This window comes from Procambarus clarkii, unplaced genomic scaffold (assembly GCF_040958095.1).
Source record: "Procambarus clarkii isolate CNS0578487 unplaced genomic scaffold, FALCON_Pclarkii_2.0 HiC_scaffold_1224, whole genome shotgun sequence".
Taxonomy (NCBI): Eukaryota; Metazoa; Arthropoda; class Malacostraca; order Decapoda; family Cambaridae; genus Procambarus; species Procambarus clarkii.
Genome location: NW_027190253.1, coordinates 8,827 through 35,000, shown reverse-complemented (window position 1 = coordinate 35,000; position 26,174 = coordinate 8,827). Strand labels below are relative to the sequence as shown.

Below are 26,174 nucleotides of genomic sequence, written 5' to 3'. Positions count from 1 at the left end.
GGTCACCTTACTGCCGTCTCTGCTGAGTGTCCACAAAGACGTCAAGAAATACAGAAGATGACCGAAGCCAGGCAAGCCAACACCACACGACGAGAACCGTCAACATTCAACGTGCAAGCCGCCAACTTTCCTCTGCTTCCGGGAGGGGGCGGAGCTTCTGCACAGACTGCGTCCCATTGGGGCCCTGGGTCCCAGCCCGCCAACCAATCATCGACGCAGCAGCGACAGCCACAAGTTTACTCTGCTGAATCAACAAGCCAGCCCTCACCACACCAGATGCTGCTCCCTAACAGGAACCACAACGTCATAATGGGACTCATCCGCACTGCTGAAATGATTGCAGGCACGAACACCAAGGAATTTGTACGAATTCTGAACATTATGTACGCTGACAACGGTTTACCAACATTTACTGTTCGTGACGAGCTCTTCACAACAACAGCCTCAGCCAACACCAATGCTACGACTTTAGCAACAAATACCACTTCTGCTTCTAACATCAGCATCACCATCTCTTCAACTGCATTGGCAGATATCCTGTCTGCTGACGCCCACCCTGTGCAACCTGATACAGACTCTGCAACATCCTTGCACACTGCTACTACTCCAGACGAACAAGCTACTTCTCCAGTGGTACCTGAGACTGCACCAACTTCACCAGCTTCACCAGAAAATACACCAGCCGCACCTGAGACTACACCAGCTTCACAGGTACCTACACCTGATGCTTCTGAAAACCAACACTTGTTTTCCGATGATGACTCTACTGCCTTGATTGACGTTGAAGCACAATCACCATCTCCAGCAACACAGGAGTCTCCAAGAGTCTCCGCACTATATGATCAACGTGAACAACTTACACTTGGAACTCCCGAATACAGACGCCTCTCCAGCAAAATACTCAACACAAGGTATGCGGAATGCCTGCTGAATGATCCAGACTTAAAGTACACACTAAAGAACGAAGTAATCTTCGTTGAATGCGACGAAACCACATTGTCAAAGGACCTTTTCCCACCAGACTACGCCGATTACAAACATCAAATGATTACTCGAAGCAAGAAGAAAGAAGAAACACCAAATTGAAGAAGAAGAAGACACCACATGAAGAAAGATTGTTTCCACCTTGAATGTTGAAGTACTGCCACCGCCGCCTTCCAGACCCGCCTCCAAGCCTAGCCAGTTGTTGGGTTGTTTGCAGCATCGACGTATTGCCACGCAGCTGGGTTTAGCCCTGGCACTTTCTCTTCAACTTCACCATTTCCTCTCACCGACTACTCTTCAGCTGTCCCCACTTCAAGGCTCGCCCCAATGGGCATCTTCTCCTGTATTATTCAATTCACTATATAACCTATCTCCACAAATTAAACTCAAATTTATGCACCCAGCGACACCCCCCCCCCACAACCCCCCCCTCCCCCCCCCCACTCCCACCATACTAAGCCGCCAGCCATGCCTCCTCCTCCGCCTCCATCCCACAACAGTTACCTCACTCACTCACTCACTCCACTCTTTCTTTACACCACTACATACACACATACACCAAGGATTGGGCTACATACATCTCCAAATGTATATATGTCAGCTAAGGCAGGAACACCTTCCTCACGCCCCCCCCCCTCCCTCCCTCCCTCCCTCCCTCCCTCCCTCCCTTCTGCTCCAACTGTCACACATTTTCAAAATGATTCCTCTCTTTGTTTAATATTATATTGCTTAATATATATTAAATAATAACCTCCCTCTGTCTGTCTGTCTATCTGTCTGTCTGTCTGTCTGTCTGTCTGTCTGTCTGTCTGTCTGTCTGTCTGTCTGTCTGTCTGTCTGTCTGTCTGTCTGTCTGTCTGTCTATCTATCTGTCTATCTATCTATCTATCTGTCTATCTGTCTATCTGTCTATCTATCTATCTGTCTATCTATCTGTCTATCTATCTATCTGTCTATCTATCTATCTGTCTATCTATCTGTCTATCTATCTATCTGTCTATCTATCTGTCTATCTGTCTATCTCTCTCTCTCTCTCTCTCTCTCTCTCTCTCTCTCTCTCTCTCTCTCTCTCTCTCTCTCTCTCTCTCTCTCTCTCTCTCTCTCTCTCCATTTCAAATTTCTTGAGCCCAAACGTTCGTTAGACACGAATTTCTTGACCCCAGACACGAATTTCATGATCCCAGACACGAATTTCGTGACCCAGACACGAATTTCTTGACCCCAGACACGAATTTCGTGACAACATACACGAATTTCGTGACCCCAGACACGAATTTCCTGACCCCAGACACGAATTTCGTGACCCAGACACGAATTTCTTGACCCCAGACACGAATTTCGTGAAAACATACACGAATTTCGTGACAACAGACACGAATTTCGTGACAACAGACACGAATTTCGTGACCCCAGACACGAATTTCGTGACCCCAGACACCAATTTCGTGACCCCAGACACGAATTTCGTGACCCCAGACACGAATTTCGTGACCCCAGACACAAATTTCTTGACCCCAGACACGAATTTCGCGACAACAGACACGAATTTCCTGACCCCCAGACACGAATTTCCTGACCCCAGACACGAATTTCTTGACCCCAGACACGAATTTAGTGACCACAGACACGAATTTCGTGACCCCAACAGTTCGCGAGACCAAATTTCGTGACCCCAAACGTTCGTTAGACACGAATTTCGTGACCTCAGACACGAATTTCCTGACCCCAGACACGAATTTCGTGACCAAGACACGAATTTCTTGACTCCAGACACGAATTTCGTGACCCCAGACACGAATTTCGTGACCCCAGACACGAATTTCTTGACCCCAGACACGAATTTCTTGACCCCAGACACGAATTTCTTGACCCCCAGACACGAATTTCGTGACCCCAGACACGAATTTCGTGACAACAGACACCAATTTCGTGACCCCAGCCACGAATTTCGTGACCCAACGTTCGTGACACCAAATTTCGTGACCCCAAACGTTGGTGAGAAGGGAAATTGGTGAGAGTATTAAGCTGGTGCAAACTGTAGTAGTTAGTTTGGGCGAGAGAGAGAGAGAGAGTGAGGAAGGTGGTGGTGGGTGGGTGGGGCAGTCAGCTGATGATGTTGTTGCCACGTTGCTGGCCAGTGGGAGGTGTTGCGGGTATTGGCAGGTGTTTTATGGCCACAGTGTGTCAGTGAAAAGTGTCGCTAGTGACACAGTGTTGTTGCCTGGAGTGTCACTGAGGGTTAATAAAGGGTTGGGAGTGGACATGGACGAAGATGACCCGTCCACTGTGGCACCACCGCACACACACACACACACAACAGTTGAGGTGAGCGCGCCTGGCTACCTCCCTCTGCCCCTCAGCCGCCTGCAGTTACACACATTTATGCCTCTCTACCCACCATTCTCGCTCTTATTACGCTCCCCACACCTGCTCAACGTAAGGTGCAGGTGTGTAGGTAGGTGTGTGTCACACATGGAGAAGGTAAAGAGGCACTGTTAAAGTAGGAGCAACGAGATAACGAGTCAGGAGAGAGAGATTGAGGGTCCATCTAGTCAGCCACAATGTGGGAAGACTCACCAACAGAAAACGAGAATATTCAAACCCCACACTCCACCACCCGACATTTTTCGCCACCTTTACCCACACATTTCTCCCAGCCCCGCCCGCCTTCCCCACAAACACGCCCACCATCAAATGCACAATCAAAAACCCCACCCACCAACCCCCGCCCACTCCCCACACACTGCCCCACCACCACATAACAACCCACACATTCTGCATAAACGCCTCCCTCCCCTCTACTATAAAAGAAAAACATCTCGCCTTATATACCCGCCCTCCACAAATTCAACTCAAATTCTTCCACCCAGCGACACCCGACAACCCCCACCCCACCATGCCATGCCGCCTCCATCCCACAACAGTTACCTCACTCACTCCACTCTTTCTTTACACCTACACCAAGGATTGGGCTACACCAAGGATTGGAAGGATTGGTCGACATCTGAGGGGCTGGAGGAGCGAGCTGTTCAACTTGTGACAAGCAGCCTTGTACCCTGCATGTAATCAATATTGTAACTTTTTGGTGTAATGACATTTTCAAATAAAGTTAGATAAATATACACACTTAACAAAAGTATAGGGGTGGTAGGAGAAGAAAATATCAAAGTCTGTTAAATATATCAAAGTTTCTGGGCCTGTACCCGGGCCCTTTCCTGGCCTGTACCCGGGCCCTTTCTGGGCCTGTACCTGGTCCCCTTCTGGGCCTGTACCTGGGCCCCTTCTGGGCCTGTACCCGGGCCCCTTCTGGGTCTATACCCGGGCCCCTTCTGGGCCTGTACCTGGGCCCTTTCTGGGCCTGTACCCGGGATTAGGACAACCACAAACGAGGAATGAGCTCCATACACATGACTGATGCCAAAGGCTGACATTAGCATATCAGCCTAGTAAGCTCCGGGGAGCCTCCAGGTCTCACCCAGAAAATGGCGTTTCATTACATTCAACTCTGGGTTTTTATTGCATATAACATATAAATTGTGTCCATTTTTTTTACACTATCAGCTGAGAGTAGTCTTCGTCGTTCCCAAGCAACTGAATTGATGTACTGGCTAAAAACTGTGTTGGCTGGACGATGTTGGGGAGTGAAGGCTACTTCTCGTCTGGAGTCGCATCCATGTGTCATCACTGTGGAAGAGATGGGTGCAGCAAGACACTTCGTACACACTCAATTTACACAGTACCCGAAGACACCAGATACTCACTTTTGCAGCCACAGTTGGAAATTAATCCAAGGTATGAATTTTTGTTTTGGCCTGTAATAGAGAGGGAACATAGACTTCCTTGACCCTCAGCTCTCTCTCTCTCTGACTTGGTCCTCTCTCATTCCTGTTAATCCACTCCATATTTCCTGTATTACAAGTGATGTGGAAAGCATGGGGGATTTTTGTTTATATTGCAGAATGGTGACTGATAGGGGCTAGTGCGTGATGCTTTCCTACTAATCCAGACCCACTCAAATGCACCTGCTATATTTAGATCAACAACACTGCTGATCTATGATTCATCCAGTGTCTAATGTCACTTAGTGGAGAGATTTAGCAAGAGGTCAGCAGCAGATCAACTTTTTCTAAATACCATGTTGGCGATCACAGCAAACAATGATGGTCAAAAAAATGTCATTTGCGCAAACTGGCCGCACACTGAATGACAGACTTAAAGAACACAAGAGAAGCGTTAAGTCTGCAGACACTAACAATGCTCTCTTCTGCCATGTGAGGGATTCTAATCATCCCATTGATTGGTCTTCCTACAAAATAATCTTTCCTGCCTCTACTCTACACAGACGCCGTCTTGTAGAATCGGCTCTTATAAACAATGTACCCAACATAAACTTGAGTCCTGGCTTTGTTGCTGTGGACTCTTCCCTTTCACAGTATATACTCAAATGCTCTAAACTTTCTAACAAACGTGACTTAACATAAGCTTTCCCCCTTCCATTTCTTTCTTTCTCTTTCCTTTTCTTTCTCTCTTCTCCCTTTTTCTGTTCATTGTCTTCTCCTACGCTCCCTTGATATCCTCCTCTTTTTCCTATTACTATCTCCTTCGGTGGTTATAATAGGAGCTGCCTCGTATGGGCCAATAGGCCTGCTGCAGTTCTCATTACTACTATCCCCTACACCTGACTTTCCTCCTCAGCTCTCTCTTGCCTATTTATTGCCTGTCTCTACCTCCTCATCACAATCGACATGAGAATGGTCCAGGACGGACCGAAACGTCGTCGTCCCTTCAACTTCTAGTGTGTGGTCTGGTCAACATACTTCAGCCACGTTATTGTGACTCATCGCCTGCATCTGACACTGTCACTACAGTGTGTTGAATGTATTTAAACGTTGCAACAATGAATAATGAGAGCAATCATTATATGGATGGCGTAATAACAGGGGAGCATTAGCGCCTCTGGTGGTCAGATGCTTAACTGTATTAGAGGTTGACAGTTTAGATATTATAGTGAAGTAAGGGTGAGTGGCGCGTCTGGGAGTCCCACTTCTTAACGTGTGGCTCAGTTGTCGACCAGCCGCCGCCTGGCAAGGGTCACGTTGATTACCAGTGTGCAAAAAATAAATGTGTTACAGATATCATTACTCAATCATAATATAGAAAGCATTGTTCGGGGTGTGTACTTCATGTTGTTATTCGTTATTATTTTGTATATTTTATGTATTTAGACAAAATATAGAGGAGATTGTCAGGTGGCAGCCATAGGTGTACCCGCTAGTTAAGTCATTAGGGCGCTTGTGGTGGCCTTAATAGCCATGCCAGTAGTTAGCCAGCAATCTTAAGGTTATCTGGAGATGATTTCGGGGCTTAGCGTTCCCGCGGCCCGGTCCTCGACCAGGCCTTCTTTTTCTTACACATCCCCAGGAAGCAGCCCATAGCAGCTGTCTAACTCCCAGGTACTTATTTACTGATAGGTATACAGGGTCATCAGGGTGAAAGAAAGTGTCCATTTGTTTCAGCCTCCACCGGGGATCGAACCCGGAACCTCGGGATTACGAATCCGAAGCGCTGTCCACTCGGCTGTCAGGCCCCTTAAAACAACCCAAAGAGAAATCTTCTACATATTTTCATGAAAATCTGAATGAAACGAGAAATGTTGGCCACAGATTGTGTGAAGATGGTGGGGGGGGGGGGATTGAGGGGGTGCAGGTTAGTACGATGAGCATGATTCAGAATGATGGAAGGAGAAGGGCTCCTATGATGAATTGACCTAAGGGCCACCATCTACAGTGGCCTCGACGGGGACAGGACGGCGGCACCTTGTCAAAGGTCAGCCTTCCTACTCCCCCCCCCTTATTTTATTGAGGATTTGTCTTGTGTATATTGTGAACAAGAGGAATGACTCGACATTTACGACTTGAGTGGTTAAGCGGGTTCATGGGTTAATAATCCTATAGGGGAAACAACACATCTATTTTCTGTGTAACATTGTGGCTTGTTGAGCTTGAAGCTGTTATCCAGCCTGTCTGTGTCAAATATGACATTTTAGAGAAGTGGTCTGTATTAATGACCTCCAACTTGGTCAGTATTACAAAGGCCTCGGCTGTTATTTATTTATTTATATAACTACAAGTTATATTGGGTTTCTGATCAACCCGTCCTCTTAAAACTAACGTCACTTTTGGCTGGTATGCACGACGCTATGGCCAAATTTGGACGTAATTTGAAATGAAATCGACTCACAAAAGTAAGGCACTGTTCCGTTTTCTGTTTGAGTCGTCCGGCTTAGAAGAGGATTCTTTCCATTAACATTTTTCATAACGTTTTGAAACTTTGAGAATTTCCTGCCCACTTAACCTATCAGAGGACTCTTAACTTATTGTTGTTGAAAAAAAAAATCCCAAATTTATTTTCATTTTTTTCATTTCCAAATTACGTCCATATTCGGCCATACGGGTAAACGGCCAAAAGCGACGCTATTTTTAAGAGGACAGGTGACAAGGAGTACATAGCCCTGTGTGTTTACATTCTTGTAAAGCCACTAGTACGCATAACACTTCGGGCAGGTCCTTAATCTAACAGATAATATTAAGTAGGTAATTTCTAGAAAAATTTATAGGCTAATCTATCAAAATCTATAACAATTTAAACATTTATAGTGTTAGTCCTTCAAAGATTCGTGGTAATGACAGTTGAACAAGTTCTGGCATGATTGTTGTTGCTGTCTTGAACTTTCTCCAAAGCGGAAAATCATTGATGTGTTTTTGAAGTGAAGTTTCCATATTAGGACACAGTAGGCCAGATGGGACCACAACAGAGACTCGTACAGTTCAATATTCAATGTTGTTCGTTTAAGTCGAAGATTCGTTTAACTATTCTTAAGGATTGTTTTCATATTAACTGCGAGTCCCAGATGCTTAATGGCTGGTACATCATAACTCCTAGGTAATATTGACCTAAATTTACCAGAGGGCCACCATTTCTCCATAGTGCCCTCTACGGCAACAGGAAGCCGGCGGCTTGTCAAAGGTTCCCCTACGGTTCCTGAGGAGTTTGTCAATCTGTATTTTGAGCGCGCAAACTGCTGCATTATGACATTAGAGGTAGTGTGATAATATGTACAACGTGTCTTGTAGCTAAGCTAAAGGGGGCATATAATGTTTAGCAACAAGTCGCCCTAGATTGTTTAGTGTTAACGACTAGGGCGATGGAGTGGTCATATCAGGATAGCAATTGTGCAGATAAATGGGAAGATAATTGCAGACGAGGAGTCACAATAACGGGGGCTGAAATATGTTGACCAAACCACACACTAGAAAGTGAAGGGACGACTAGATAATTGTTTGTCTAATAGATGGAAGATGTTAATTGTTTGCATCTTGTTTACTCTGCGATGTAAAATGGTTTCACCTGTAAATGGTCATTTTTGACAATGTAATCACTAGGCTTCTAACGTTAGTTTAGTGCTCAGAGACCAATATACTGTACTTGAGAGGTTTTAAACATGTTATTTATATAATTTAGGCCAATAGACAGCTAAATAAATTAATAATACACAGTACTTTTATCTAAGGTTAGCTAAAGGTTTGTTTTAGTGGAAGACCCTAATAAGGTAATGTGTTTCTATGTAACTTTAAAAGAACATTGATGGTTAACCATAGCCTCATGAGTCCAAGACAAAAATGTATTCCGTTAGGCTATTGCAGTCTTATCAGTCTTGCCTACTCGCTATTGTTGATACAATCTGTAATTAATCTCCATTGCAATTACACCTTTTCCAGTGATTGGTTCCAGTGTTCTTGAAATTCATAATTGTATTTTGCTACTCTATTGTATTTGAAATAAACTGTTTATACTTACCCTGGTGCTACATAGCCTTCCCGGTTTAGTGCATTCTTTTAATAATTACTTATACTTGCCCTAAATATATGTAAAAAATATTTTTTCAGGAGTGTGGCACGTGTGGACAAGTGTTGGATCAGAGGAGTCAAGGTAAAGTGCTTATTTAACAACTAGTTCTGGGGAGGAGCGGGTGGAACTAGATGGACGTAGTCAACTTCACATTCTTGTTACACTTACACTGGTTTGTGCCTCGGAGAGGCTGCAGGATCCAGTAAGTTCAGTAGAACTTCGGTTTCAACTCCTTTTGACCATGTCGTAGCTCAGTCGATTACGGCAGCGTCTGGGATGCTCTCGGACGCAGGTTCGAATCCTCGTCCCGGCCCTTGTGGATTTGTACACTCTTGTTAGCAGGCTGAGAGCTTTTCTTTCCCATAGATTTATTTATAGAAGAGTTAGCAATAAGTCGGCTGGGTTTATTAACGTATTGTTTTTAGGCCCCATTTACATTATGCCGTTCAGTTTTGGTCGCCATACTAAAGAATGGACATAATTCACTAGAACACGTCAGTTAGGATGACAAAGTTAATCCCGCAAATTAGAAAGCTTCCATATGAAGAGATGTTGGAAAAACCTTAACGTGACATGATTGAAGTGTACAAGTGGATGAATGGGCATAACAAGGGAGTTATTGATAAGGCTTTAAATGAAGATAAGTTTAGATTTAGGAAATACCTGGGTAAATACTGGTTTGGTAACTGGGTTGTGGATTTGCGGAACCAATTACAGGATCATGTGCAGACGACGAGTCACAATAATACCTGCGTTCACAGTTCATCCTCGTCGCCAATGTGGTGTTTGTGTGTTACTGAGGAAGTCTTGGTTGTATGGTTGATGTAAAGTCATGACTTGGTTACTGACTTTAATACTTAATATGATTACATGACTAGTAGCTACCAAGCTTGGCGGGCGTCCTGTACGCTCTCTTGTTTACCTCCCCTCTCTGGCGTCCCAGCCGCCGCACATAGAAAACGGATGGTACCATTTTCTGTGAACATGACAAGCCCCAGGCGAGGTGTGGAAAGAAAGTCCAGCCAGGGGCGTTCAATCTGTGCGCCAAGATGGCCGACCTTCGGGCGGGAATCTCCTCCACAACCAAATCTTTTATTGAGGAGTTGTTGCCAACCTACTTTTATCTGGCATGTATTATGCCAGTTTTCGCCTCGCATAATTTTTTCTCATTTGGAAATACAATATTATCTTCACTATAAATTACTACTATAGTGTGTCATTTCTGCTCACACTCATCTCTAAATAAAATGATTACAAATATTTCCAAAGACATAAACTGCCTCATCCAGCCCGCCTCTTCCCTCATTCCAAATCCAAAAACCCTCCAACTCCAACTCCAAGAGGAATTTCAAACTGCGAATACGTGCAGAGAGCAAGAATTTGGCTCCAAAACATGGCTCAGGCCTCGAAATTGGGATATTTGGGATATTTTGAAAACTGCAGGGTAGTTTGTGCAAAATGTGACTCACTGCTGCTTTCAGTTCTTGGCATATGTTGGGTATAAAAAGTCGTTATTTCAAACTGCGAATACGTGCATAGAGCCAGAATTTGGCTCCAAAATAGTGCTCAGTCCTCGAAATTGGGATGTTTGGGATATTTTGAAAACCTCAGTGGGCTTTGGGACAAATATGACCAAACACCGCTTTCAGAACTTGGCATATGTTGGGTATAAAAAGTCGTAATTTCAAACTGCGAATACGTGCAGAGAGCCAGAACTTGGCTCCGAAATATAGCTCAGGCCTGAAAATTGGAATATTTGGGATATTTCGAAAACTGCAGGGGAGTTTGTGCGAAATGTGAATCACTGCCGCTTTCAGGACTTGGCATATGTTGGGTATAAAAAAGTCGTAATTTCAAACTGCGAATACGTGCAGGGAGCCAGAATTTGGCTCCAAAATATGGCTCAGGCATCGAAATTGGGATATTCGTAATTTCAAACTGCGAATATGTGCAGAGAGCCAAAATTTGGCTCCAAAATATAGCTCATGCCTCGAAATTGTGATGTTTGGGATATTTTGAAAACTGCAGGGGAGTTTGTGCAAAATGTGACTTACTGCCGCTTTCAGGACTTGGCATATGTTGGGGAAAAAAGTCGTAATTTCAAACTTCGAATACATGCAGAGAGCCAGAATTAGGCTCCAAAATACGGCTCAGGCCTCAAAATTGGGATGTTTGGAATATTTTGAAAACTGCAGGGGGGGGGTTTGGGATAAATGTGACCAAACTCCGCGTTCAGTACTTGGCATATGTTGGGTATAAAAAAGTCGTAATTTCAAACTGCGAATACGTGCAGAGAGCCAGAATTTGGCTCCAAAATATGGCTCAGGCCTCAAAATTGGGATGTTTGGGATATTTTGAAAACTGCAGGGGGGGTTTTGGACAAATGTGACCAAACGCCGCGATCTGTACTTGGCATATGTTGGGAATAAAAAAGTCGTAATTTCAAACTGCGAATACGTGCAGAGAGCCAGAACTTGGCTCCGAAATATAGCTCAGGCCTGAAAATTGGAATATTTGGGATATTTCGAAAACTGCAGGGGAGTTTGTGCGAAATGTGACTCACTGCCGCTTTCAGTACTTGGCATATTTTGGGTATAAAAATCGTAATATCAAACTGCGAATACGTTCAGAGAGCCAGAATTTAGCTCCAAAACATGGCTCAGGCCTCGATATTGTGATGTTTGGGATATTTTGAAAACTGCAGGGAGGTTATGGACAAATGTAACCAAACGCCGCTTTCAGTACTTGGCATATGTTGGGTATAAAAAAATCTTATTTTCAAACTGCGAATACGTGCAGAGAGCCAGAATTTGGCTCCAAAATATAGCTCAGGCCTCAAAATTAGGATATTTGAGATATTTCGAAAACTGCAGGGGAGCTTGTGCGAAATGTGACTCACTGCCGCTTTCAGTACTTGGCATATGTTGGGTATAAAATGCCGTAATTTCAAACCGCGAATACGTGCATAGGGCCAGAATTTGGCTCCAAAATATGGCTCAGGCCTCGAAATTGGGATGTTTGGAATATTTTGAAAACTGCAGGGGGGGGTTTTGGACAAATATGACCAAACGCCGCGTTCAGTACTTGGCATATGTTGGGTATAAATAAGTCGTAATTTCAAACTGCGAATACGTGCAGAGAGCCAGAATTAGGCTCCAAAATACGGCTCAGGCCTCGAAATTGGGATGCTTGGGATATTTTGAAAACTGCAGGGGGGGTTTTGGACAAATGTTTCCAAATGCCACTTTCAGTACTTGGCATATGTTGGGTATAAAAAGTCATAATTTCAAACTTCGAATACGCGCAGAGAGCCAGAATTTGGCTCCAAAATATAGCTCAGGCCTCAAAATTGGGATGTTTGGGATATTTTGAAAACTGCAGGGGGGGTTTTGGACAAATGTGACCAAACGCCGCGTTCAGTACTTGGCATAAGTTGGGTATAAAAAGTCGTAATTTCAAACTTCGAATACGTGCAGAGAGCCAGAATTTGGCTCCAAAATATGGCTCAGGCCTCGAAATTGGGATGTTTGGGATATTTTGAAAACTGCAGGGAGGTTTGGGACAAATTTGACCAAATGCCACTTTCAGTACTTGGCATAAGTTGGGTATAAAAAGTCGTAATTTCAAACTTTGAATACGCGCAGAGAGCCAAAATTTGGCTCCAAAATACGGCTCAGGCCTCGAAATTGGGATATTTGGGATATTTCGAAAACTGCAATGGAGTTTGTGCAAAATGTGACTCACTGCCGCTTTCAGTACTTGGCATATGTTGGGTATAAAAATCGTAATATCAAACTGCGATTACGTACAGAGAGCTAGAACTTGGCTCCAAAATATGGCTCAGGCCTCGATATTGTGATGTTTGGGATATTTTGAAAACTGCAGGGGGGTTTGGGACAAATATGACCAAACGCTGCTTACAGAACTTGGCATATGTTGGGTATAAAAAGTAGTAATTTCAAACTGCGAATACGTGCAGAGAGCTTGAATTTGGCTCCAAAATATGGCTCAGGCCTTGAAAGTGGGATGTTTGGGATATTTTGAAAACTGTAGGGGAGTTTGAGCAAAATGTGACTCACTGCCGCTTTCAGTATTTGGCATATGTTGGGTATAAAAAGTCGTTATTTCAAACTGCGAATACGTGCAGAGAGCCAAAATTTGGCTCCAAAATATGGCTCATGCCTCGAAATTGGGATATTTGGGATATTTCGAAAACTGCAATAGAGTTTGTGCAAAATGTGACTCACTGCCGCTTTCAGGACTTAGCATATGTTGGGTATAAAATGTCGTAATTTCAAACCACGAATACGTGCATGGAGCAAGAATTTGGCTCCAAAATATGGCTAAGGCCTCGAAATTGGGATGTTTGGGATATTTTGAAAACTGCAGGGGGGTTTGGGACAGATGTAACCAAACGCCGCTTTCATTACTTGGCATATGTTGGGTATAAAATAGTCGTAATTTCAAACGGCGAATACGTGCAGAAAGCCAGAATTTGGCTCCAAAATATAGCTCAGGCCTCGAAATTGGGATATTTGGGATATTTCGAAAACTGCAGGGGAGTTTGTCCAAAATGTGACTCACTGCCGCTATCAGGACTTGGCATATGTTGGGAATAAAAAGTCGTTATTTCAAACTGCGTATACGTGCATAGAGCCAAAATTTGGCTCCAAAATACGGCTCAGGCCTCTAAATTGGGATGTTTAGGATATTTTGAAAACTGCAGTGGGGTTTGGGACAAATGTCACCAAACGCCGCTTTCAGTAATTCGCATATGTTGGGTATAAAAAAGTCGTAATTTCAAACTGAGAATACGTGCAGAGAGCCAGAATTTGGCTCCAAAATATGGCTCAGGCCTCGAAATTGGGATGTTTGGGATATTTTGAAAACTGCAGGGGAGTTTGGGACAGATGTGACCAAACGCCGCTTTCATTACTAGGCACATGTTGGCTATAAAAAAGTCGTAATTTCAAACGGCGAATACGTGCGTAGAGCCAGAATTTGGCTCCAAAATATAGCTCAGGCCTCGAAATTGGGATATTTGGGATGTTTCCAAAACTGCAGGGGAGTTTGTGCAAAATGTGACTCACTGCCGCTATCAGGACTTGGCATATGCTGGGTATAAAAAGTCGTAATTTCAAACTGCGTATACGTGCATAGAGCCAGAATTTGGCTCCAAAATACGGCTCAGGCCTCGAAATTGGGATGTTTGGGATATTTTGAAAACTGCTGGGAGGTTTGGGACAAATGTGACCAAATGCCGCTTTCAGTACTTGGTATATGTTGGGTATAAAAAGTCGTAATTTCAAACTGCGAATACGTGCAGAGAGCCAGAATTTGGCTCCAAAATATGGCTCAGGCCTCTTAATTGGGTTATTTGGGATATTTCGAAAACTGCAGGGGAGTTTGTGCAAAATGTCACTCACTGCCGCTTTCAGGACTTGGCATATGTTGGGTATAAAAAGTCGTAATTTCAAACTGCGAATACGTGCATAGAGCCAGAATATGGCTCCAAAATACGGCTCAGGCCTCGAAATTGGGATGTTTGGGATATTTTGAAAACTGCAAGGGGGTTTTGGAAAAATATGACCAAACGCCGCTTTCAGAACTTGGCATATGTTGGGTATAAAAAGTCGTAATTTCAAACTGCGAATACGTGCAAAGAGCTTGTATTTGGCTCCAAAATATGGCTCAGGCCTCGAAATTGGGATGTTTGGGATATTTTGTAAACTGTAGGGAGGTTTGGGACAGATGTAACCAAACGCCGCTTTCAGTACTTGGCATATGTTGGGTATAAAAAGTCGTAATTTCAAACTGTGAATATGTGCAGAGATCCAGAATTTGGCTGTATAATATGGCTCAGGCCTCGAAATTAGGATATTTGAGATATTTTGAAAACTGCAGGGAGGTTTGGGACAAATGTGACCAAACATCGCTTTCAGTACTTGGCATATGTTGGGTATAAAATAGTCGTAATTTCAAACGGCGAATACGTGCAGAAAGCCAGAATTTGGCTCCAAAATATAGCTCAGGCCTCGAAATTGGGATATTTGGGATATTTCGAAAACTGCAGGGGAGTTTGTCCAAAATGTGACTCACTGCCGCTATCAGGACTTGGCATATGTTGGGAATAAAAAGTCGTTATTTCAAACTGCGTATACGTGCATAGAGCCAAAATTTGGCTCCAAAATACGGCTCAGGCCTCTAAATTGGGATGTTTAGGATATTTTGAAAACTGCAGTGGGGTTTGGGACAAATGTCACCAAACGCCGCTTTCAGTAATTCGCATATGTTGGGTATAAAAAAGTCGTAATTTCAAACTGAGAATACGTGCAGAGAGCCAGAATTTGGCTCCAAAATATGGCTCAGGCCTCGAAATTGGGATGTTTGGGATATTTTGAAAACTGCAGGGGAGTTTGGGACAGATGTGACCAAACGCCGCTTTCATTACTAGGCACATGTTGGCTATAAAAAAGTCGTAATTTCAAACGGCGAATACGTGCGTAGAGCCAGAATTTGGCTCCAAAATATAGCTCAGGCCTCGAAATTGGGATATTTGGGATGTTTCCAAAACTGCAGGGGAGTTTGTGCAAAATGTGACTCACTGCCGCTATCAGGACTTGGCATATGCTGGGTATAAAAAGTCGTAATTTCAAACTGCGTATACGTGCATAGAGCCAGAATTTGGCTCCAAAATACGGCTCAGGCCTCGAAATTGGGATGTTTGGGATATTTTGAAAACTGCTGGGAGGTTTGGGACAAATGTGACCAAATGCCGCTTTCAGTACTTGGTATATGTTGGGTATAAAAAGTCGTAATTTCAAACTGCGAATACGTGCAGAGAGCCAGAATTTGGCTCCAAAATATGGCTCAGGCCTCTTAATTGGGTTATTTGGGATATTTCGAAAACTGCAGGGGAGTTTGTGCAAAATGTCACTCACTGCCGCTTTCAGGACTTGGCATATGTTGGGTATAAAAAGTCGTAATTTCAAACTGCGAATACGTGCATAGAGCCAGAATATGGCTCCAAAATACGGCTCAGGCCTCGAAATTGGGATGTTTGGGATATTTTGAAAACTGCAAGGGGGTTTTGGAAAAATATGACCAAACGCCGCTTTCAGAACTTGGCATATGTTGGGTATAAAAAGTCGTAATTTCAAACTGCGAATACGTGCAAAGAGCTTGTATTTGGCTCCAAAATATGGCTCAGGCCTCGAAATTGGGATGTTTGGGATATTTTGTAAACTGTAGGGAGGTTTGGGACAGATGTAACCAAACGCCGCTTTCAGTACTTGGCATATGTTGGGTATAAAAAGTCGTAATTTCAAACTGTGAATATGTGCAGAGATCCAGAATTTGGCTGTATAATATGGCTCAGGCCTCGAAATTAGGATATTTGAGATATTTTGAAAACTGCAGGGAGGTTTGGGACAAATGTGACCAAACATCGCTTTCAGTACTTGGCATATGTTGGGTATAAAATAGTCGTAATTTCAAACGGCGAATACGTGCAGAAAGCCAGAATTTGGCTCCAAAATATAGCTCAGGCCTCGAAATTGGGATATTTGGGATATTTCGAAAACTGCAGGGGAGTTTGTCCAAAATGTGACTCACTGCCGCTATCAGGACTTGGCATATGTTGGGAATAAAAAGTCGTTATTTCAAACTGCGTATACGTGCATAGAGCCAAAATTTGGCTCCAAAATACGGCTCAGGCCTCTAAATTGGGATGTTTAGGATATTTTGAAAACTGCAGTGGGGTTTGGGACAAATGTCACCAAACGCCGCTTTCAGTAATTCGCATATGTTGGGTATAAAAAAGTCGTAATTTCAAACTGAGAATACGTGCAGAGAGCCAGAATTTGGCTCCAAAATATGGCTCAGGCCTCGAAATTGGGATGTTTGGGATATTTTGAAAACTGCAGGGGAGTTTGGGACAGATGTGACCAAACGCCGCTTTCATTACTAGGCACATGTTGGCTATAAAAAAGTCGTAATTTCAAACGGCGAATACGTGCGTAGAGCCAGAATTTGGCTCCAAAATATAGCTCAGGCCTCGAAATTGGGATATTTGGGATGTTTCCAAAACTGCAGGGGAGTTTGTGCAAAATGTGACTCACTGCCGCTATCAGGACTTGGCATATGCTGGGTATAAAAAGTCGTAATTTCAAACTGCGTATACGTGCATAGAGCCAGAATTTGGCTCCAAAATACGGCTCAGGCCTCGAAATTGGGATGTTTGGGATATTTTGAAAACTGCTGGGAGGTTTGGGACAAATGTGACCAAATGCCGCTTTCAGTACTTGGTATATGTTGGGTATAAAAAGTCGTAATTTCAAACTGCGAATACGTGCAGAGAGCGAGAATTTGGCTCCACAATATGGCTCAGGCCTCGAAATTGGGATGTTTGGGATATTTTGAAAACTGCTGGGGAGTTTGTCCAAAATGTGACTCACTGCCGCTATCAGGACTTTGCATATGCTGGGTATAAAAAGTCGTAATTTCAAACTGCGTATACGTGCATAGAGCCAGAATTTGGCTCCAAAATACGGCTCAGGCCTCTAAATTGGGATGTTTAGGATATTTTGAAAACTGCAGTGGGGTTTGGGACAAATGTCACCAAACGCCGCTTTCAGTACTTCGCATATGTTGGGTATAAAAAAGTCGTAATTTCAAACTGAAAATACGTGCAGAGAGCCAGAATTTGGCTCCAAAATATAGCTCAGGCCTCGAAATTTTGATATTTGGGATGTTTCCAAAACTGCAGGGGAGTTTGTGCAAAATGTGACTCACTGCCGCTATCAGGACTTGGCATATGCTGGGTATAAAAAGTCGTAATTTCAAACTGCGTATACGTGCATAGAGCCAGAATTTGGCTCCAAAATACGGCTCAGGCCTCGAAATTGGGATGTTTAGGATATTTTGAAAACTGCAGGAGGGTTTGGGACAAATGTCACCAAACGCCGCTTTCAGTACTTTGCATATGTTGGGTATAAAAAAGTCGCAATTTCAAACTACGAATACGTGCAGAGAGCTAGAATTTGGCTCCAAAATATGGCTCAGGCCTCGAAATTGGGATGTTTGGGATATTTTGAAAACTGCAAGAAGGATTGAGACAAATGTGACCAAACGCCGCTTTCAGTACTTGGTATATGTTGGGTATAAAAAAGTCGTAATTTCAATCTGCGAATACGTGCATAGAGCCAGAATTTGGCTCAAAAATATGGCTCAGGCCTCGAAATTGGGATGTTTGGGATATTTTGAAAACTGCGGGGAGGTTTGGGACAAATGTCACCAATCGCCGCTTTCAGTACTTGGCATATGTTGGGTATATAAAGTCGTAATTTCAAACGTCGAATACGTGCAGAGAGTCAGAATTTGGCTCCAAAATATAGCTCAGGCCTCGAAATTGGGATATTTGGGATGTTTCCAAAACTGCAGGGGCGTTTGTGCAAAATGTGACTCACTGCCGCTATCAAGACTTGGCATATGCTGGGTATAAAAAGTCGTAATTTCAAACTGCGTATACGTGCATAGAGCCAGAATTTGGCTCCAAAATACGGCTCAGGCCTCTAAATTGGGATGTTTAGGATATTTTGAAAACTGCAGTGGGGTTTGGGACAAATGTCACCAAACGCCGCTTTCAGTACTTCGCATATGTTGGGTATAAAAAAGTCGTAATTTCAAACTGAAAATACGTGCAGAGAGCCAGAATTTGGCTCCAAAATATAGCTCAGGCCTCGAAATTTTGATATTTGGGATGTTTCCAAAACTGCAGGGGAGTTTGTGCAAAATGTGACTCACTGCCGCTATCAGGACTTGGCATATGCTGGGTATAAAAAGTCGTAATTTCAAACTGCGTATACGTGCATAGAGCCAGAATTTGGCTCCAAAATACGGCTCAGGCCTCGAAATTGGGATGTTTAGGATATTTTGAAAACTGCAGGAGGGTTTGGGACAAATGTCACCAAACGCCGCTTTCAGTACTTTGCATATGTTGGGTATAAAAAAGTCGCAATTTCAAACTACGAATACGTGCAGAGAGCTAGAATTTGGCTCCAAAATATGGCTCAGGCCTCGAAATTGGGATGTTTGGGATATTTTGAAAACTGCAAGAAGGATTGAGACAAATGTGACCAAACGCCGCTTTCAGTACTTGGTATATGTTGGGTATAAAAAAGTCGTAATTTCAATCTGCGAATACGTGCATAGAGCCAGAATTTGGCTCAAAAATATGGCTCAGGCCTCGAAATTGGGATGTTTGGGATATTTTGAAAACTGCAAGAAGGATTGAGACAAATGTGACCAAACGCCGCTTTCAGTACTTGGTATATGTTGGGTATAAAAAAGTCGTAATTTCAATCTGCGAATACGTGCATAGAGCCAGAATTTGGCTCAAAAATATGGCTCAGGCCTCGAAATTGGGATGTTTGGGATATTTTGAAAACTGCGGGGAGGTTTGGGACAAATGTCACCAATCGCCGCTTTCAGTACTTGGCATATGTTGGGTATATAAAGTCGTAATTTCAAACGTCGAATACGTGCAGAGAGTCAGAATTTGGCTCCAAAATATAGCTCAGTCCTCGAAATTGGGATATTTGGGATGTTTCCAAAACTGCAGGGGAGTTTGTGCAAAATGTGACTCACTGCCGCTTTCAGTACTTCGCATATGTTGGGTATAAAAAAGTCGTAATTTAAAACTGCGAATACGTGCAGAGAGCCAGAATTTGGCTCGAAAGTATGGCTCAGGCCTCAAAATTGAGATGTTTGGGATATTTTGAAAACTGCAGTGGGGATTGGGACAAATGTGACCAACCGCCGCTTTCAGAACTTGGCATATGTTGGGTATAAAAAAGTGATGTGGAAAGCATGGGGGATTTTTTTTATATTGCAGAATGGTGACTGATAGGGGCTAGTGCGTGATGCTTTCCTACTAATCCAGACCCACTCAGATGCACCTGCTATATTTAGATCAACAACACTGCTGATCTATGATTCATCCAGCGTCTAATGTCACTTAGTGGAGAGATTTAGCAAGAGGTCAGCAGCAGATCAACTTTTTCTAAATACCATGTTGGCGATCACAGCAAACAATGAGGGTGAAAAAAAGTTCATTTGCTGAGAGATTGCAATTCAGTAGAACTCCATTCACACTGACTGATGCCAAAATCTAGTACATCCATATCAGCCTGGATAGCTCCAGGGAGCCTCTGGCTCTTTGCCAAGTAAATGATGTTTCATTACATTCATTTTTTTTTTTACCCTGTCTGTAAGACATCGTTTTCTACAGATAAAATAATAACTATTTGGTATTTTTGAACATCATTCTCATAAATTTCTGCTCTGTTTAATTGAAGCCTTTTTATTTCAGCCATCCAACTATTATGAAGCTAAATGAGCTACGTAACAGCAATCCACGATTAGCAGAACTCACTACCAAACAGGTAAGTGGGAGGGATGAAGTTTGATGCAAATGACAGATAAGGACACACTTTAAAAGGATTCAGTATAAGTAGACAAATAAACACACAATTTAACAGGAGCATCTCTAAGCAGTAGCGTATATACTAAGCCTACAAACATAGGATTATGCCTAAACAGTAGGAGTGAGTGCTCCCAAAGACACAAAGCCAGTGTTCTAAACACTTATATTCGTCGAGCCCTTACCCACTGCTCAGAATGGAGCAACGTGAGTACGGAGTTTGAAAGTTAACTGAAGTGTTGGTGAACAATGGATATAGCAACAAAGAAATAAACGCCACATAAGATGACACCTGGACCAGGTACAATCCTGAACCTAGAACAGAAACCACAACACCTCCAATAATATTATATTACAAATCGGATTTGGAAGGAAGGATTGGGCTACAGGAAGGATTGGGCTACAGGAAGGATTGGTCTACAAGAAGGATTGGGCTACAGGAAAGATTGGGCTACAGGAAGGATTGAGCTACAGGAAGGATTGGTCTACAGGAAGGATTGGTCTACAGGAAGGATTGAGCTACAGGAAGGATTGGTCTACAGGAAGGATTGGGCTACAGGAAGGATTGAGCTACAGGAAGGATTGGTCTACAGGAAGGATTGGTCTACAGGAAGGATTGAGCTACAGGAAGGATTGGTCTACAGGAAGGATTGGTCTACAGGAAGGATTGAGCTACAGGAAGGATTGGTCTACAGGAAAGATTGGGCTACAGGAAGGATTGAGCTACAGGAAGGATTGGTCTACAGGAAGGATTGGGCTACAGGAAGGATTGAGCTACAGGAAGGATTGAGCTACATGAAGGATTGGTCTACAGGAAGGATTGGGCTACAAGAAGGATTGGGCTACAGGAAAGATTGGGCTACAGGAAGGATTAAGCTACATCTCCAAATGTATATTTGCCAGATAATTTGGCACTAAAAACAAAACGCATATATTATTGTTTAGACTAAATCCGCTACTCATTACTTTCCTGAAGTTGTCGTATATACACTACAAAATCTGCGTGTAAATCACCACAATTAACACGTGATGAAAATGTGAGTGACAGACTACGAAGGAAGAATTGAAACAGGAATTTCTTTAAGTATTTTCGTATTTAATAATACATCTTCAGAAGGGTGTTTCAATTCTTCCTTCGAGGTCTGACACTGTCACTACAGAACATGAATGTATTTCAAATCAAATCAAATGTTTATTTAGGTAAGGTACATACATACAAGAGATTTTACAAAGAGTGATGGATTTATAGATAGGGCTAGTACATACAATGCCTAAAGCCACTATTACGCAAAGCGTTTCGGGCATGAAACGTTGCAACAATGAATAATGAGAGCAATTATTATATGGATGGCGTAATAACGGGGGAACATTAGCGCCTCTGGTGGTCAGATGCTTAACTGTATTAGAGGTTGACAGTTTAGATATTATAGTGAAGTAAGGGTGAGTGGCGCGTCTGGGAGTCCCACTTCTTAACGTGTGGCTCAGTTGTCGACCAGCCGCCGCCTGGCAAGGGTCACGTTGATTACCAGTGTGCAAAAAATAAATGTGTTACAGATATCATTAATCAATCATAATATAGAAAGCATTGTTCGGGGTGTGTACTTCATGTTGTTATTCGTTATTATTTTGTATATTATATGTATTTAGACAAAATATAGAGGAGGTTGTCAGGTGGCAGCCATAGGTGTACCCGCTAGTTAAGTCATTAGGGCGCTTGTGGTGGCCTTAATAGCCATGCCAGTAGTTAGCCAGCAATCTTAAGGTTATCTTGAGATGATTTCGGGGCATAACGTCCCCCGCGGCCCGGTCCTCGACCAAGCCTTCTTTTTCTTACACATCCCCAGGAAGCAGCAGCCCATAGCAGCTGTCTAACTCCCAGGTACTTATTTACTGATAGGTAAACAGGGTCATCAGGGTGAAAGAAAGTGCCCATTTGTTTCAGATCGAACCCGGAACCTCAGGATTACGATTACGAAGCGCTGTCCACTCGGCTGTCAGGCCCCTTAAAACAACCCAAAGAGAAATCTTCGACATATTTTGATGAAAATCTGAATGAAACGAAAAATGTTGGCCACAGATTGTGTGAAGATGGTGGGGGGGGGGGGGGGGATTGAGGGGGTGCAGGTTAGTACGATGAGCATGATTCAGAATGATGGAAGGAGAAGGGCTCCTATGATGAACTGACCTAAGGGCCACCATCTACAGTGGCCTCGACGGGGACAGGACGGCGGCGCCTTGCCAAAGGTCAGCCTTCCTACTCCCCCCCCCCCTTATTTTATTGAGGATTTGTCTTGTGTATATTGTGAACAAGAGGAATGACTCGGCATTTACGACTTGAGTGGTTAAGCGGGTTCATGGGTTAATAATCCTATGGGGGAAACAACACATCTATTTTCTGTGTTACATTGTGGCTTGTTGAGCTTGAAGCTGTTGTCCAGCCTGTCTGTGTCAAATATGGCATTTTAGAGAAGTGGTCTGTATTAATAGCCTCCAATTTGGTCAGTATTATAATTTTTTTTTTTTTTTAATTTGTAATACTGACCAAGTTGGAGGTTATAAATACAAAGCACTTCTCTAAAAGACTTTACAAAGTATAAAGCAATGCATTAAAATAGTATTACAAAGGCCTCGGCTGTTATTTATTTATTTATATATCTATAAGAAGTTACATTGGGTTTCTGAGAGTACACGGCATGATGTGTTTACATTCTTGTAAAGCCACTAGTACGCATAGCGCTTCGGGCAGGGCCTTAATCTAACAGATAATATTAAGGAGATAATTTCTAGGAAAATTTATAGGGTAATCTATCAAAATCTATAACAATTTAAACATTTATAGTGTTAATCCTTCAAAGATTCGAGGTAGTGACAGTTGAACAAGTTCTGGCATGATTGTTGTTGCAGTCTTGAACTTTCTCCAAAGCGGAAAATCATTAATGTGTTTTTGAAGTGAAGTTTCCATATTAGGACAGTAGGCCAGATGGGACCACAACAGAGACTCGTACAGTTCAATATTCAATGTTGTTCGTTTAAGTCAAAGATTCGTTTAACTATTCTTAAGGATTGTTTTCATATTATCTGTGAGTCCCAGATGTTCAATGGCTGGTACATCATAACTCCTAGGTAATATTGACTTAAATTTACCAGAGGGCCACCATTTCTCCATAGTGCCCTCTACGGCAACAGGAAGCCGGCGGCTTGTCAAAGGTTCCCCTACGGTTCCTGAGGAGTTTGTCTATCTGTATTTTGAGCGCGCAAACTGCTGCATTATGACATTAAAGGTAGTTTGATAATATGTACACGGTGTCTTGTAGCTAAGCTAAAGGTGGCATATAATGTTTAGCAACAAGTCGCCCTAGATTGTTTAGTGTTAACGACTAGGGCGATGGAGTGGTCATATCAGGATAACAATTGTGCAGATAAATGGGGAAGATAATTGCAGACGAGGAGTCACAATAACGGGGGCTGAAATATGTTGACCAAACCACACACTAGAAAGTGAAGGGACGACTAGATAATTGTTTATCTAATAGATGGAAGATGTTAATTGTTTGCATCTTGTTTACTCTGCGATGTAAAATGGTTTCACTTGTAAATGGTCATTTTTGACAATGTAATCACTAGGCTTCTAACGTTAGTTTAGTGCTCAGAGACCATATACTGTACTTGAGAGGTTTGAAACATGTTATTTATATAATTTAGGCCAATAGACAGCTAAATAAATTAATAATACACAGTACGTTTATCTAAGATTAGCTAAAGGTTTGTTTTTAGTGGAAGACCGTAATAAGGTAATGTGTTTCTATGTAACTTTGAAAGAACATTGATGCTTATCCATAGCCTCATGAGTCCAAGACAAATATGTATTCCGTTAGGCTATTGCAGTCTTGTCAGTCTTGCCTACTTGCTATTGTTGATACAATCTGTAATTAATCTCCATTGCAATTACACCTTTTCCAGTGATTGGTTCCAGTGTTCTTGAAATTCATAATTGTATTTTGCTACTCTATTGTATTTGAAATAAACTGTTTATACTTACCCTGGTGCTACATAGCCTTCCTGGTTTGGTGCCTTCTTTTGATAATTACTTATACTTACCCTTAGTATATGTAAAAAAATATTTTTTCAGGAGTGTGGCCCGTGTGGACAAGTGTTGGATCAGAGGAGTCAAGGTAAAGTGCTTATTTAACAACTAGTTCTGGGGAGGAGCGGGTGGAACTAGATGGACGTAGTCAACTTCACATTCTTGTTACACTAACACTGGTTTGTGCCTCGGAGAGGCTGCAGGATCCAGTAAGTTCAGTAGAACTTCGGTTTCAACTCCTTTTGACCATGTCGTAGCTCAGTCGATTACGGCAGCGTCTGGGATGCTCTCGGACGCAGGTTCGAATCCTCGTCCCGGCCCTTGTGGATTTGTACACTCTTGTTAGCAGGCTGAGAGCTTTTCTTTCCCATAGATTTATTTAAAGAAGAGTTAGCAATAAGTCGGCTGGGTTTATTAACGTATTGTTTTTAGGCCCCATTTAGATTATGCCGTTCAGTTTTGGTCGCCATACTAAAGAATGGACATAATTCACTAGAACACGTCAGTTAGGATGACAAAGTTAATCCCGCAAATTAGAAAGCTTCCGTATGAAGAGATGTTGGAAAAACCTTAACGTGACATGATTGAAGTGTACAAGTGGATGAATGGGCATAACAAGCTATTGATAAGGCTTTAAATGAAGATAAGTTTAGATTTAGGAAATACCTGGGTAAATACTGGTTTGGTAACTGGGTTGTGGATTTGCGGAACAAATTACTGGATCATGTGCAGACGACGAGTCACAATAACATGGCTGAAGTATGTTGACCAGACCACACACTAGAAGGTGAAGCGACGGCGACGTTTCGGTCCGTCCTGGACCATTCTCAAGTCTATTGTGGGTCATACTACTGGATCACTGGATCAGTTTCTTGACTTAAGTTCTACTAGTTTACACTCGGAACACGACTCTCCAATCAGCTTACATCTGTATCCTCAATTGCTGCTAGGTGATCAAGGGCAAACATTTAACCTTGAATGTTTAATCCGAACCAAATGATGGGTAGCAAAGATGTGTGGTAAGGTAAAAGCTGGGTGGCGAGGCAAGTTTTGGGGTAGTGAAGACTTAGAATATTGTTCAATGTGGGTGACAAAGACTTGCTGTGAAGAGTAGGTAAAGAATAAATTGAGAGATAGGAGAATTATCTTAAGATTAGGCTTGGACTAGCTGGCATATGCATTATATATCATTAATGCATATATGCCAGGGGGGGGGGGGGGGGGAGATCTCCCCAAAGGCATAAACTGCTAGGTCAGGTAATCCACAAACCCATCTCCAATGACTCCAAGGTCATGGGAAGCTTGACCTTCCCCTGAAGTTGCACCCACCGTTATATCTGTCTGTATAGCCTGTTTTGCCGCAGTTTGCACAGTGTGCTTCATTATGGCAGGCGAGGCGACTGTGGCCCAATAGATAACAAGCGTAACATCGTACCACAGGGAAGTTGTAGGGCTGGACCTGATACGAGGTCCTGTGTAGTGCCACCCGATCAGGGAGGGGCCCATCAAACTTTACACGGACCATGGATGTCGGGTTTGCTGCTCCGTGAATCCTGGTAACTTCCAATAATCCCGCTGATGCACCCCCTAACACATGCAGAGCGGTCTGGATGTTATCCACATCAACACTCTGGTCATTGGGCCAATCTTCCCATACCGGGCCCGAGACTGCTCCTGCGACAATACCTGTCGGCACCTGACAGGCCAGTCCCCCAA

At 43.0% G+C, this 26,174-nt stretch overlaps 1 protein-coding gene across 1 annotated transcript in view; it reads left to right on the top strand.

Annotated features, from left to right (window-relative positions):
- Positions 1-24,546, top strand: part of LOC138362110 (heat shock protein 75 kDa, mitochondrial-like) — a gene marked incomplete at its 3' end in the record, with an annotated part of 31,856 nt that extends 7,310 nt beyond the window's left edge. Inside the window, exons 2-5 of the mRNA XM_069320990.1 lie at positions 4,546-4,776; positions 8,931-8,973; positions 20,264-20,336; positions 24,504-24,546. Of these exons, the coding sequence (XP_069177091.1) occupies positions 4,584-4,776; positions 8,931-8,973; positions 20,264-20,336; positions 24,504-24,546 (352 nt within the window). The remainder of the gene's footprint in view (positions 1-4,545; positions 4,777-8,930; positions 8,974-20,263; positions 20,337-24,503) is intronic.
- Between the last annotated feature and the right edge of the window lie 1,628 nt (positions 24,547-26,174).